The following is a 15,739-nucleotide window of genomic DNA, read 5'->3' as shown; positions in this document are numbered from 1 at the left end:
TGGTGGCGACCAACTGAGTTAGATATGTTGAGTCCAAATGACGTCAATTAAGTTAGAAAGGTTGGGTCAAAGTACTAATCTCTGTGCGGTATAAGATAGAAAGACACATATGTTTCGTCTGGACGGTTACGTAGTTGAGTTAGTAGGAAGGACCATCGGTAAATTCTAGCTTGATCAGCTAGTGGTTGCAGGCCCGTACAAGCAACTGATCCTCATGATGATAATGATAATGATGATGACGATGACGATGATGTTTTTTGTAAATTGCTAATAGGTGCTAGAAATTGTAATGGCAGATGCATGATTTGTATTGTAATTAGCTTTGTGCTAATCTCCCACAACTTCCACTTGCATGCAATTTTTTTTTTTTTTTTTTTTTTTTTTTTTTTGCTTTGCTTGGGTTGGTGATGGTGGCTTTTGAGAAGATATGTTTGACCAGACACATAAACTCTGATGTTGTGTTTTACGATAATATTTGTTTGTTTACGTAACACCTATTTGTAATGATATAAATATTTCCAGTTGGATTTCAGAAGACATGTCGGCTACTAATTCCGCATCTTTATCATCGACCGGTCAAAGTATTCTAGATAACCTATTTGAGATGACAAGTCGTCCCTAAAGACCTTCTGGGATGAAAAGTTGTCCCTATAGGGTGAAAAATGTCAAACACCCCCCCCCCCCCCCCCCCCCCCCAAATGGAGTTTCTTGTAGTGTGTTTTCTTTTATTGTTTTGGGGTCGGTTTGATCAACTCGGTTTAGCCCGTTAGTCGATAGCAGTTGCTAGATGGTTAATGTAGTTTTCGAGTTACAACCCCTCACGTTCTTCAGTTTGTATGTTGTGTTTTTCATCTTCCGATGAAAGCTCCTTGTTATAGTATGTGTTTTTTTTTAACCAAAAATTATTAATTTTTTTGTTAACTCTCCGTTTTTGTAGAAGTTCCATTTATTAAACATTCTGAAAAGGAATTATTTTTAAGTAGTTGTTTTTTAAAACATATATACATAAATAGTAAATTGATAAAAAAAATACAAGTATAGTATAACCGGATTTTCCAAGGCCGGTTTCTATACTTTTTGTGTATAGTCAGAAAAAAGTGCATTTTTTTCAAATGTCGGATGTCCAATCATAGAAACCGGCGTTGCCAAAGCCGGTTTCTAACTGAATAGTCAAACGCATTCCTCCGAACCGCCAATAATAAATGCCCATTATGATGCGTTTTTTCTATGCCCTGCCACGTGGCGAAAACCGGCCTTGGCAACGCCAATTTCTAACGTTTTATAAACCAGCCTTCTGATGGCCTTTTACTCACACATACGAAATCCATATCCAAATCACTAAAAACGCCGGTTTATATACACACACACACACACACATATTTAATAATAAATTTATATATACACGTTTAATAATATGTTATATTTATACATTTAAATATAAATACGTTTAATAATATGTTATAATAATTACGTTTAAATATAAATACATTTTCATTACAAATATATATATATATATATATATATATATATATATATATATATATATATATATATATATATATATATATATATATATATATATATTAGGTCAGATCATGGTTGAATCACGAAGAATCAAAGAGTGTGAAGGTGTAGAATGAGATTCGGACAGGAAGAAAGAGATTCAAACATAGAGAAAATATTCAAGATTTTTATTCCATAGCTTCTAAAACTCAGTTAAAGTGCAATGACTATTGAGTTAGGACTACATAGGTTCTATATATAGCCATCGTTTATAGAACCTTATATTCTAAACACATTCACTTTAACACTATCACATTCTGGGGTCATAACAATCTCCCCCTTAATGTTAAATGTGAATTTTACATAATAATCCTAACAATCTTTCAAGAACTTGGTTCCATTGAAATGAATCTTTGATTTGAAGTTTTTGAGCTTCTCATACCTCCTCACGTTTCTTCTTGTGTTGAGTCGGCTTCAAAGTCTTTTAACGAGCGCTTTGACAATCTCAGAATCTTCGGCTGAATAGCACCCATTTTCCAATCTCATTTTTATATAATTGTGAGCATACACCAATATTCTGTTGGAATATCTCATGAATTCAGATTCTCTTATAAATATCTTTGTGTAATTGTGTAATGAGAATTCACAAAGACAAATCCTCTTGGATTGTCACGTGCAAGTTTTATCGATAGAAAATAAAGAAGAAGTATCTCTCTCTTTTTTCTCATGTGCAGATGTCACTTTTCTGTTACCACCAACTTTCACATTTGTAAGAGGAATCATTGCATATACAGTAGCAGAGTTGGTATCACCATTTTCAACATTTGTGTATTTATCTGCGTTCGTATCAATATGTAGTTTAGATTCGTAAGCAACATCTTTAGTATTGTTTACGGGTATGTATGTATCCATCTTCAATTTTACAAAAACTATACAAAAATTAAGAATTCGATAATTGAAATTAAAGAGGTATATAATTAACGGTTTGGCGAATAGTGGTTCAAGCGAGATTTTAAAAGAATGTTCATGGCGGGATTCATTGTTCTAAGCCATAAGCAACATCACATAAATAACCAAGATCAGAAGGAGAAATAAAAACGATACTCAATTGATTAAAGATATCATTTAGTGATATCACTTATGTGTTTACACCAAAAATGACATCTTTCAAACTTCTTAACAATTGATATTTATGGTAAAGAAAGTGAAACATGAAAGACGAAAAGAGAAAACGGACCTTAGCTGGAAACATAGAAGAAGATGATGAACAGTTGCAGCAAGTTAAGCTGAAATATGAGTAAAATAACTTTAAATAGGAAGAGATTATGGAACAAAAAAGGTAAAAAGATATTTATAGTCGAAATATACGAGTCGAATACCCAACGGTTTGAATTCATGATAGTACACGTGTCGTAGTCTAGTGTTAAACCATTTGATTAGACCCTCGGTGCACGATAACAAACCCAGGCAGTTGCATAATTACAATCATTGCCTTTTCGGGTAACAGTTGTCACCTCGGGTGTAGAAGCCGAAGCAAAATGACGTTTTTGTGACTACATGCATATTGCATTAAATGCACCACTTTACCGGTTTGGCATTAAACCCTAAAATATTATAACTTTGGTTCCTTTTCAATTACTGCTTGCTTTCCTAGTCGCATTTGAATGGACTATATTTTTTTTAGCGTTCGACGCCGTAAACTTGTTGTCACTGTATATGACATCGTACTGGGGGACTTAATGATACACATATTTGCAGGCCTATGCGGTATACGCATATAAGTCCCACCCTACGTACTAGATGCAACCATCTATGTACGCTATGAATAAAGCCAAGGGTATAGCCGCGCTTTTTATGCGCCTATACCATTGGATGCTGTCTTTATTGAATTGGTCAAACTGTTTACCTTGCACGCTAACTTAAACGATAAGACCAACCTATATCGGTTTCCTTAAATAACGCACGTTAGTTATGGAATAGATTACGATTATATGGGAATAGAATCCTATTCAAACCCTAATTGCTAGCCTATATATAGATGGCTCTAAAACCCTAAGAGGTACCACGTTACATTCGACGTAACACATATCATACTCTCACGTACGAATTACATTCATACAAACTTCATCATCGTCTAAGACTTTCAGGTAAGTTCATCAAACTATGAAACCTTCAAGTCTTATGGCCACTCAACCTTGTATGCTAGGTTGTTGGTGGACTTAGAATCGACCATCCTACCGGAATCATACTGGTTCCGGTACGGGTTATCCACGACTATCATCTGAGGTTCGAACGTCGTTTGTCCTTAAACCCTATTGTTGCACTCAAGCGTAGTTTCACCCTAACCCTGTGCAAATATGCTTGATCAGTGTTGGAGCGATCAACGAATCAAATGAAGCCATGATGGAAGTCACAATTGTAATTTTATTTCTTTTTTGTTTTTTAATTTGTGATGGAAGTTAATTGATGATCAACTGCCGACACAAGCTTTTTGTTTTAGGGTTGTTGTGAAATACGGGATAACAGAGATGATGAAGAGTTGAAGATGACATAATTCTTAAACTTTCATTTTTAGTCCCAGAATTATATATGAGTTTACAAATACAATACTTAATGTATATTATAATTATACTCCCTATTAAACTTTTAATTTAAATTAAACAAAATAATAAAATTAGTACAAGAAATATGAAACGAAAATATAAAATGGTGGGACCTATTAACCAATAACACAATCATCACGTCATACCATTACAAAACTCCATCACGCCATCACATTTGTCAAATCAGCATTATACCCCACAAAAGCACCTTGTCACACCTCATCACGCCCTTACCATTGCGAATGGTCTTAGCTTTGATGTTATTTACACTACTAGAGTGTATGTTTGAATAAATGTTGCCGTTAAAAAAAGTGGTAATAGTCATCTACACACTCGAAATTGTTTATTTGTCATTAAACTAGTTTCCCCCCCTAAAGAGAGGTATTATCACATTTAAATCCCTTTCACTATACCGTTTAGTAATAACTATAGAAGTACAAACAACTTTATTAAGATAATACCACACATATATTCTTGTAGCAGGTGTGACAAAGAAGGCCACCTATTAGAGACATAAACATGTTATGAACTTGGATTGTAAGTAATCTTCGTGCTTGAAACGGAACCAATTTCGGATTGATCTTTGAATCGTGTGAACACTTTCCTAATCGAATATTTTGACCCAATTAACCACGGGTTACACGAAGTTTTGATTGGGATAAGACAAAGACTAAATTGTTGTCTTGGCTAAAAGAAAACAATCAAAACAATTGCAGATATTTATCTTCTAATTATTTAAGTTGAAAGTGTGTAAAAGGTTAAAATTCTGGAAATTTTTTTCAAATACACAAAGGGTGTATTTATAATGGGTCAGGAGGTTTCTTAAAAAGTCACAACCTTTGATTCATACTCATTATTGACTTGGAAGTTTACATTCATGTATTTAGACTTAAAATGGTCTAAAAACATGAAAAAACGCAGTTTAAATGCCCTGGAACAACCCTAAAACGTTTGGGGTTCAAATGTGTCTTTTGGGTTGAAAATGCACCTTTTCAGCGAATCAGTGTTAAGCCGCGCCGCGGGCCCAAGAGCTGCGCCGCGGGCTAACAAAGGACCAGACTTCAAAACATGCCAAAAGTCTCGACATGAAAATCATGCCTTAAGCCGCGCCGCGGGCCCAGGAGCCGCGCCGCGGCTTAAAGCTACTGCACACCAAAATTTTGTTTAAGCTTATTTTCAAGTGTGTTTAGCCTTTCAAGTTGCGTTTCGCATTCTTTCAAGTCGCTTTTCGCATTCTTTAAGTTCCAAATGTCATTTCCAAGTCCAAAGGAAACCTCAAACCACCTCACGTTTTACGAACGTGTACTCTACACTTCTCCGAATTAGTGTAACGTATCAGTGGTTCGAAAACACTTTTAACATAGTAATCCAATCCCTAAAGTGAATGTTGGATCATGCTAAAATCACCAACAAATACCCCCCATTTTAGTATGATCATTGATTACTAAAATACCAACAATTAGAAACTAATGCATAAGTGTAAATGTCACATGGATTGTTACACATAGTATATTACACGTGCAAGAATTCGAAAATTAGGGTGCTCTAATAGTTTGAACCCATCAACTCATTTGAAAACCTGTCGATAATATACACACTAGTTCCATAATCTCTAACAATACAAACTTGACACTATTAGGAGTCATGTATCTCACTCCAATCATGGACATATAGAAAACTAAGTCCAAAACTTTCTTGAAGCGGCTCAACTTCATGTCCACTTAGGTAGCTCTCGTCAATCTTGCTCCTACAATGCAATTTTTCAAGAGAACTATTAAGAAGTCATAAACTTCAACCTCACTTTATCTTGTAGGTCCGAACACATACCTTTGGGATTATACGAAAACATGTGTTCCAATCTTCTCAAAATAGGCTTTCATCATTGAATTCGGCTCCTAGCGTTGTACTAGAAGGGAATTAGGTATCCCATTTTGAAAGATTTAGATGGACTTAAATCCCGCACTAGTAGCCGACTTGTGTACCGAGTCCCTGGCTAGTCCCGTGGTCAAGTGATCCGCTAGATTTTGTTCCGATCTAACAAAATCAATGGAGATCACTCCATTCGTGATTAATTCATGTACCATGGAATGTCTAACACCCAAGTGTCTAGACTTACCATTATACATGTGACTATAAGCCTTAGCCACCGTTGAAGCACTATCACAATGGGCTTTGGCCATAAAGAAATTTCATATACCAAATTCCTTAACCACTCGGCTTCATTACCAGCCGCAGCCAATGCAACAAATTCCAACTCCATTGTCGAATTTGTAATACATGTTTACTTCTTGGAAGCCCATAAAATTGCCCCTCTACCATGTAGGAATATCCAACCAGTAGTAGAAGAGTGATCTTCCATATTGGTTATCCAACTTGCATCCGAATAACCTTCTAGGATAGAAGGAAAGCCAGTATATGTGATACCAAAGTCCTTGGTTTGCTTTAAGTACTTAAATACTCTATTCACATCTTGCCAATGGTGAGAACCCGGGTTACTAGTAAATCTACTCAATTTACCCACCACATAGGCAATATCCGGTCTAGTGCAAGTCATTGCATACATTAGACACCCTATAGCACTCGAGTATTTAAGTTGATACACAACCGAACCCGTATTGGGTAAGAGATTAAGAGTAGGATAAGTGGGAGTACTCACCGGGGAGATATCCTCAAGAATGAACTTCTTAAGAATCTTCTCAATATAATGAGATTGAGTTATCGTGATACCATTGTCACCATGAATGATCCTTATACCAAGAATCACATCTGCAACCCCCATATCCTTCATCAAAAATTTAGATGACAAAAATTGTTTGGTCATATCAACTTGATCTTGGTTAATGCCAAAGATCAACATGTCATCCACATATAAGCAAATAATCACACCATTTCCCCTGTGATCAAATTTTCTATACACACACTTATCCGATTGGTTGATCATGAAGCCATGAGACAAAATGACATCATCAAACTTTTGATGCCATTGCTTTGGTGCTTGCTTAAGTCCATACAAGGACTTAATCAACTTGCACACCTTCGTCTCCTGTCACGGCATGACAAATCCTTCCGGTTGTCTCATGTACACCTCATCCTCCAAATCACCGTTAAGAAAACCGGTTTTTACATCCATTTGGTTAATAACAAGATTGTGAATCGACGCAAGCGAAATCAACAATCTAATGGTGGTGATACGCGCAACCGGAGCATAGGTATCAAAATAGTCAATACCCTCCTTTTGCCTAAAACCTTGTATGACCAAACGTGCTTTAAATTTGTCAACCTATCCATCAACTTTCATCTTCCTTTTGAAGATCCACTTGTTGCCCAAAGGTTTACAACCGGGAGGCAAATCGACTAGAACCCATGTATTGTTTTCCATGATAGAGTCTATCTCGTCACGAATTGCCTCTTCCAAAAGGCAACGTCACGAGACCTCATGGCCTCATCATATGTCACCGGATCCTCCTCAATATTATAAAAATAATGAAGTTGAGATATGACACTATCTCTAGTTCCTTCAACCAAGAATAGTTGAAAATTCTCACCATATGATTTAGGAGTCCTTTTCCTACTCCCTCTACGTGACTCATGAGTCTCATTTGGAATTTCTTCCAATTGAGCACCTTGGGAGGTACTTGCAATAGGTACCATATCCTTTGGTTTAGCTATTGATGTGAACCTAGATTCATCAAATATTGCATCTCTAGATTCAATCACGGTATTAACCAAAATAGCATCATTTAGTTCAATGACAAAGAATCTATACGCCTTGGAATGCTCGGCATATCCAATAAAGATGCAATCAATACCCTTTTCACCCAACGTTTTCCTTTTGGGTTCCGGAAGTCTCACGATCGCCCTACATCCTTAAACTCGCAAGTAATGCAAGTTAGGACGTTTGTTAAACCAAAGTTCATATGGAGTCTTCTTCCCATTCTTATTGGGAACCCTATTCAAAATGTAACAAGCCGTTAACATCGCTTCCCCCCAAAATCACTCACTCAAACCGGAATAAGACAACATGGAGTTAACCATCTCTTTAAGTGTCCTATTCTTCGTTTCGGCTACACCATTTTGTTGTGGCATATAGGGAGCCGTGGTTTGGTGAATCACTCCTATCGATTGTAAATATTCCGGGTCATAATATTCACCACCTCGATCGGTATGCAATGTTTTAATTGAATAATCAAGTTGCAATTCTATTTCAGTTTTATAGATTTTGAATTTGTCTAAAGCTTCATCTTTAGAATGTAAAATATACACATAGCAATACCTAGACGAATCATCTATAAAAGTAATCATATACTTCTTGTTACCCATTGAAGGAGTAGCATGAAGATCACATAGATCACTATGAGTTAGTTCTAATAATGATGATTTCCGGTTTATTTCTCTAAAAGGTTGTCTAGTGATCTTTGTTAGCATACAAGTTTTACATTTATCTAAATGTTTATCAAAATTTGGTATTAAGTCATCCTTAGACATTCCATACATTCTTTTGTAATGTACATGACCTAAACGAGCATGCCATAAACCGGAATCACATGCACTAGAACTAATCATGCAAGTAGAATTAATGGCCCTAGGAACATTTTTGAGATTAAGCATGAACATCGCATTATTATAATACCCAAAACCAACAAACACACCACACTTAGACAATATATATTTGTCACTTTTAAACACTTGTTTATACTCACATTTATTCAACATGGGACTAGATATAAGATTCTTATGCAAGTTAGGTACATACAATACATTATAAAGAGTAATAGTTTTTTCGGAGCTAAACTCTAATACAACATTTTCATAACCAACAACACTAGCAATAGATTCGTTGCCCATGTGCAAGACATCCTTTTCTGGTACAAAAGTATTGAACCATTCACGGTCCTTGCAAGCAGGGAAAGTTACACCCGAATCTTCCCACCATCTAATTGTATCATCCTGTACATAGAATGCATCAGAAATATGTGAAACATAGTTCTTAATTGGAATAGTCACAAAGTCAGAAATATGACCTTGATTAGGAGTAGGATCCTTTGATCCTTGGCCCGCACCCGATGTGCTTCCTCCTTCTACCAATTTGGCTTTGCAATCCCGCTTATAGTGACCGGGTTTGCCACATCTCCAATAAGGTTTCTTGTCCTTCTTATTGGACGCATTCTTGTTGCCATCAAATTTTCGTTTCTTGTTGTTTGATTTCTTGTTGTATTTATTCCCATGAGATTTATCTTCAATCATGTTAATTGAAGAAGATCCCACTTCTCTACCCTTCCCTTTGCCACTATCATGTGCCCGAATTGATTCCTCAATTCTCAAGTGACTACCCAACTCATTCAAATTCATATCTTCCTTTTTGTGTTTGAGTGTGTGTTTGAAATCTTGCTATGAAGATGGCAATTTGTCAATGATGGATGAAACCGTGAAAGTTTCATCCACACTTATGTTGTGTTGGGTAAATTGCCCCAAGATCCTAAGGATCTCATGGAATTGTTCCATGATGGGCCTAGTATCAACAATTTTGTAATTGTTGAAATTTGCTAACAAGAAATTTCTTGCTAGATGCATCCTCGGCCATATACTTGGCCTCCAATTTATCCCAAAGTTCCTTTGCCGATTCAACCGAATTGTAAACATCAAATAAAACATCGGACATACCATTTAGAATGTGGCCATGACACATCAAGTCATCGTTGTCCCACTTGCTCCTTAACCGGGCATGTTCCATTGTCTCGTCATCCGATTCAGCGGGCCTTGGAGTTGACAACACATAAACCAATTTCAATGTGGTCAAAAGAAATTGCATCTTCTTTTGCCATCTCCTAAAATCTGCCCCTTCAAATTTCTCCAATTTTGCAAACCTTGACGTCATTTCTTTCACCGTTTCACCGGACATGGTGATCACAATATTCAATTAAAATGTTATGAACTTGGATTGTAAGTAATCTTCATGCCTGAAATGGAACCGACTCCGGATTGATCTTTGAATCGTGTGAACACTTTCCTAATCGAATATTTCAACCCAATTAGCCACGGGTTACACGAAGTTTCGATTGGGATAAGACAAAGACTAGATTGTTGTCTTGGCTAAAACAAAACAATCAAATTAATTGCAGAGATTTATCTTCTAATTATTTAAGTTGAAAGTGTGTGTAAAAGGTTAAAATTCTGGAAAAAATTTTCAAATACACAAAGGGTGTATTTATAATGGGTCAGGAGGTTTCTTGAAAAGTCACAACCTTTGATTCATACTCATTATTGACTTGGAAGTTTACATTCATGTATTTAGAATTAAAATGGTCTAAAAACATGAAAAAACGCAGTTTAAATGCCCTGGAACAACCCTAAAACGTTTGGGGTTCAAATGTGTCTTTTGGGTTGAAAATTCACCTTTTCAGCGAATCAGTGTTAAGCCGCGTCGCGGGCCCAAGAGCTGAGCCGCGGGCTAACAAAGGACCAGACTTCAAAACATGCCAAAAGTCTCGACATGAAAATCATGCCTTAAGCCGCGCCGCGGGCCCAGGAGCCGCGCCGCGGCTTAAAGCTACTGCACACCAAAATTTTGTTTAAGCTTATTTTCAAGTGTGTTTAGCCTTTCAAGTTGCGTTTCGCATTCTTTCAAGTCGCGTTTCGCATTCTTTAAGTTCCAAATCTCATTTCCAAGTCCAAAGGAAACCTCAAACCACCTCACGTTTTACGAACGTGTACTCCACACTTCTCCGAATTCGTGTAACGTATCAATGGTTCGAAAACACTTTCAACATAGTAATCCAATCCCTAAAATGAATGTTGGATCATGCAAAAATCACCAACAAAACAGAGTAACGAGAGATCATGTTGGTTATTCGAACCTTCCCATTTATATAGGTTTATAAAACCTAAGTGAACCAACACTTAATACTTTGATACCCATTTTCCATTTTCAGAACCTCGTAACAAACCCCCTAATGAGTACTTCACCAAGCCAGGGAAATGTATATTCATAAAGTATTCTTCCCAGTCAAGAGTTTTCAGATCAACAAAAAATGTCTCCGCCTCAGCTTTCACGTTACGCAATTTGTTCAGATTTGTAAGATCATAGCTGCAAAGTTTGAAAAAAGTTGTATTTATCGCTACTAATATCTATAACATCAAATTTCTTAGGCGTTAAAAAACTCGCATACAGGTGCAGATGGAAGAACATCTCTACATGCTATTCACCGTAATGTATGTTTTATGAAGTTCTACATCGGAGAGTGATATTCATCTTTCGCTCCATGTCCACATACGATGCACTGGAAGCCATGTTTGCATTTTCGAGTCGCTAGCACAACACAACACAACACAACACAACACCAGAATCATGTTAAAACAACAAACATCATAAGGATGATCATTTTTATTACTCATATTTTCTTCGTACCTTTAAAGGGATTTTATAATGAACTGCAACATATCTATTAAATCCTGAACTGGAACTAAACATAAATTTATTGGCTGTTTCGACGGGCTTTCCGTGCTTACTTATTAATGGATTATTAGCAAAGTAATTGCTTATGAAATTCGTAAGAGTAGAAATTGTTATAGGGTTTGTCTTTGATGATCCAACATGATAAATGGTCTTCGAGTAAGGTTGATTTATTTGAGCCGCCATAGTTACCATCGAGGCATTGACCACCATATCCGCCGGAATCTGCATATTTCAGTTGCTTAAAGTCTTATTGCATAAGAAATTCGTAAGAGTTAAAACTATAAAAGACAGTTAAACTTTATATTGATGGTATAACCGGGTCATCAACTTTTAGATTATAGTTATGTTCTATATTAACAACTTTATAGTTTGTTACATTGAATATTAAGTTTATGATATTGTTGTACAAATAACGCTTTTACTAGATTAAGTATTGTTTCATTTTTAATTTCAATAAACTAATTATTATATGAACTTACCAAATCAAGAACAATGGAAGGATCACTGAGAAAGCAAGAAATCATGCCTCTAGCATATGCAGCAACGAAGCTATCTATGGTTCTGAAAAGTGCAACTCTTTATTAAGCTAATTATATTCGAATAGGTATAGTACCCTAAAATAGAAACTTCACAATATTTTTTAGAAAAATGGTAAATCCGAACTTTCAAAGTTCGGTTTTGAAAAAACCGAAGTTTGGAAGCTCGGTTTTGTCCCTTTATGCATTTTCTACAGTGACTAGGCTGACATGTGTACAAGATAGCCTCCCGTGCCCTAAACCGAAGTTTTAAACTTCGGTTTTGCAGGCTTTTCAGCAAAACCGAAGTTTGAAACTTCGGATTTGCCCCTGCCATTTTTTTTGTCCACTTTAACCCCGAATCTTGCTTTTGCAGGTCGTAATCTATGCTTTACTACATGTATTTATACCGCTTGAAACTTAATTCTCAATAACAACATCACATACAACACAACCACATTTCAAACACATCAAACTGAGATTTATATACAGTGAAATCACCAGTTGAAAACTACAAAAAACACTAAATCACATTAAAAAAAATGGCCAATTTTGAAAACGATGGATGGGAATACCTACTTGATATCGATGATTCTGACCTCACTCAATCTGTATCAGTTACAAAACCCACTGAAACCATTTTGGTGCCGACTCATTCGCCACCATTCCCTCGACCGTTAGAGTCCCCCCAACGTAACAATCAAAAACAAAAGCAACCTATTTCACCACCACGACCTGTTCTGCGTGGTTCTGTTAGGATTTAGGACCCAAACAAGACAAGTGATTGATCACAATCACTAAACCCACGAACGACAAACGAATTAAAACTAAAGCATAAAGTAAACGACACAAGGATTTAACGTGGTTATATCCCATCTCGAAAACACGGAGACACGTTTAGTCCACGGGCGCAAACCAGAGAATTTCTTTATATTTTTCGTGCACACTTTACAGGTTACATTAGGGTTGTATTTATAGACAAAACAATAAAAGGAAACTAAATCTTTCAACTTGGCCGGCAAGTTGACGAATGTTCCAGAATGTTCCTTCACTTGCTTCGTTTAAATCTTCAACACTCAACAAATCTCCCACTTTGAAGATCTTGAACGAACCCATACCAGATTACCTGTCTCGACTTCGTTAAACCTACCCATCTATACCGCCAAGAAAGCTTCTTGGGACACGCACAATCTAACCAACAAGTTAGCAGCTTTCGATAAAGAGTACTTCAACTACACTCGCCAAAATATAATCTTCACCTGTCACTTGTGTTAAATACCCACAACAACTCTAGATCACCCGATTATGGAACTCCATTTGAACACCGCCGAATAAACACCCGGGATACGCCGCACTTCCACGCCATGGGAAGGAAGACTTTCGACACTCAAATAGCTGAGTAATAATCTGATCTTCGTTGCTAGCTTGGGTCATCTCTCGATTTCTACGCCACCATTGAAGTGTGCGAGACTTCAATCACAGGATTATAAACAGGAGACAAAACCGCCTCATCTCATCACTCTAGACACGCCAACCCTGTCACCGACATGTCAATGATCACCCTCATACAGAATTTTCGTTTATCACTGATTTTCCTTCCCAGCAATCAGAAAATCTGACAAACGCCCTTGTAGACTATTCATCAAGGCTCCAGTGAGAACGCAGTCACAACCCCAAAATCTACACTTTTAACTTTCCGCTTTTACGATGGTACACTGATCCTCATAGGCTCATAGCTATGAATTTCACGAACTCATCTTCTCAATCTCAAGCACGCTCCCACTGTACGAGTAAGAAAATAAACCGCTGCTACCCGAGAATAATCTGTTTCGTACCACCCGATCAGTTGCAAATTTCTTTGCCATTGGAGAGTAAAACAAGTACCCGAGTATCTAGTTGAAATCGACACACCAACACTGTGAAAATCAGAGAAACATATCGCATAACCATCTCTACAACTCCCACTAGTCGTCCAACTACCACTAACCTGATACTTCCGTAAGTTCTGAAACTCACTCCGAGTTCCCGACACTCTCAACAATATCTTGAAAGCTTCAAGTTCTAGGACTTACAAGATTATCCACTCCATCAATCACCTAAGAACTCCTAATTGGTAACCCCGAAGGAAAAGCTCGTTTGTTGAACCAAACATCACCCAAAAAACCTGAGCACTGGTCGAACGCGTTCTATTCGACACCCTTCGTCAACCAATCTCCTTAGTGAGAGAAGCTCTAACCCGCCTGCATATTCCACACACTTTGGAATATCCGACCAAAACCTTTGGTCGTCCCGTTTCAAAAACCGCAAGCATAAAAAAAACTTCCCCGATAACTTCCACTGTCGATAATAACCTAGATGTAATCCCCTCGTTATCCAAACCCCAAACCTGAGAGATCACCCTCGTGAGCTTCTGCAACAAGCCAACATCCCAAAAATATCCAGCTCGTATCGCCCGAAGTTTCCGAGACTAAACTATCTCGCACTCGCGTCATCAAAACCCGAAAAGTTTACCCTGAAAAAAACTGTCCAGATTCGAAAAATTATATCTCAAAATTCAACGGTCCGATCATTACCAAATTTAAACCACCCGTAGACCCGACTGTTTTACAATAACATTAAAAATTTCAAATCGATCCAACGGTAGACGTATTTACAATGAATTTTCTACTTCTGCTGCGCAATCACAAAACCCTAAGAGTTTTCATGACGGCTGTCAATTTCGAAAACATATAACTCCAAATATAACAGTCCGATCACTTTCAAATTTTTAAAGCAACTAGATCTACTTGTCAACTACCTACTATCCAATTTTTAGGTCGATCCAAAAGTAGGCGAACCGGAAATGATTTTTCTACTACAGCTGCGCAATGAAAACCCAACCTGAGTTGCTGCAACTTCGGAAAATCATATCTCCCAATTGAAAGGTCCGTTCTCTACAAAAATTCTACCACTATTAGATCTATGAGTCAACAACCCCCAGTTAAAATATCATGGCGATCCAACGGTTAACGAACCCGCTATGAATTTTCTTCTGCAACAGTTTATAAACATCCGAATTTTGCAAACCTCTCCCGCAACATAACTTATCGATCCGACCACCAACTCCTTTAACACCGCGAGCCACCATAATAATCTATTAGTAATCATAGACAATTATAATAGATCATATCACGAGTACATAGACCATACCCGCGAGTTCTTCGCGATCAACTAAGTCTTTAGATCTCGATCCATGTTGCACAAACCCTAGATTCTATCGTTTGTTCATGCTTTCAACTCGCCATCGCTCCCACTCGAAACCATGAGCTCTTGATACCACTTGTTAGGATTTAGGACCCAAACAAGACAAGTGATTGATCACAATCACTAAACCCACGAACGACAAACGAATTAAAACTAAAGCATAAAGTAAACGACACAAGGATTTAACGTGGTTATATCCCGTCTCGAAAATACGGAGACAGGTTTACTCCACGAGCGCAAATCAAAGAATTTCTTTATATTTTCCGTGCACACTTTACAGGTTACATTAGGGTTGTATTTATAGACAAAACAATAAAAGGAAACTAAATCTTTCGACTTGGCCGGCAAGCTGACGAATGTTCCAGAATGTTCCTTCACTTGCTTCTTTTAAATCTTCAACACTCAACAGGTTCTGGGTCTAA

The 15,739-nt window shown here is 37.2% G+C and overlaps 1 protein-coding gene across 1 annotated transcript; it reads right to left on the bottom strand.

Annotated features, from left to right (window-relative positions):
* Nucleotides 1-11,003: 11,003 nt before the first annotated feature.
* LOC139890985 (alcohol-forming fatty acyl-CoA reductase-like) lies at nt 11,004-12,411 on the bottom strand. The gene is made up of 5 exons (XM_071873924.1): nt 12,248-12,411; nt 12,039-12,120; nt 11,512-11,781; nt 11,378-11,412; nt 11,004-11,190 (listed from the first exon to the last, which is right to left on the bottom strand). Exons 1-5 carry the CDS (start codon nt 12,409-12,411, stop codon nt 11,004-11,006), a joined length of 738 nt encoding a protein of 245 aa, XP_071730025.1.
* Nucleotides 12,412-15,739: the final 3,328 nt, after the last annotated feature.

Source organism: Rutidosis leptorrhynchoides, chromosome 1 (genome assembly GCF_046630445.1).
Source record: "Rutidosis leptorrhynchoides isolate AG116_Rl617_1_P2 chromosome 1, CSIRO_AGI_Rlap_v1, whole genome shotgun sequence".
In the NCBI taxonomy this organism is placed as follows: Eukaryota; Viridiplantae; Streptophyta; class Magnoliopsida; order Asterales; family Asteraceae; genus Rutidosis; species Rutidosis leptorrhynchoides.
Note: the sequence above shows the minus strand (reverse complement) of the source record. Positions and strands in the feature narration are given on the sequence as shown.

Excerpts from the sequence above, each read along its gene's own strand:
- LOC139890985 (XM_071873924.1), bottom strand. The coding sequence starts at position 12,411 with ATGGCAGGGGCAAATCCGAAGTTTCAAACTTCGGTTTTGCTGAAAAGC. Across the intron at positions 11,413-11,511 it reads ATTATAAAATCCCTTTAAAG|CGACTCGAAAATGCAAACAT; the intron begins GTACGAAGAAAA and ends GTGTTGTGCTAG. Across the intron at positions 11,191-11,377 it reads AACATGGCTTCCAGTGCATC|CTATGATCTTACAAATCTGA; the intron begins GTATGTGGACAT and ends CAAACTTTGCAG.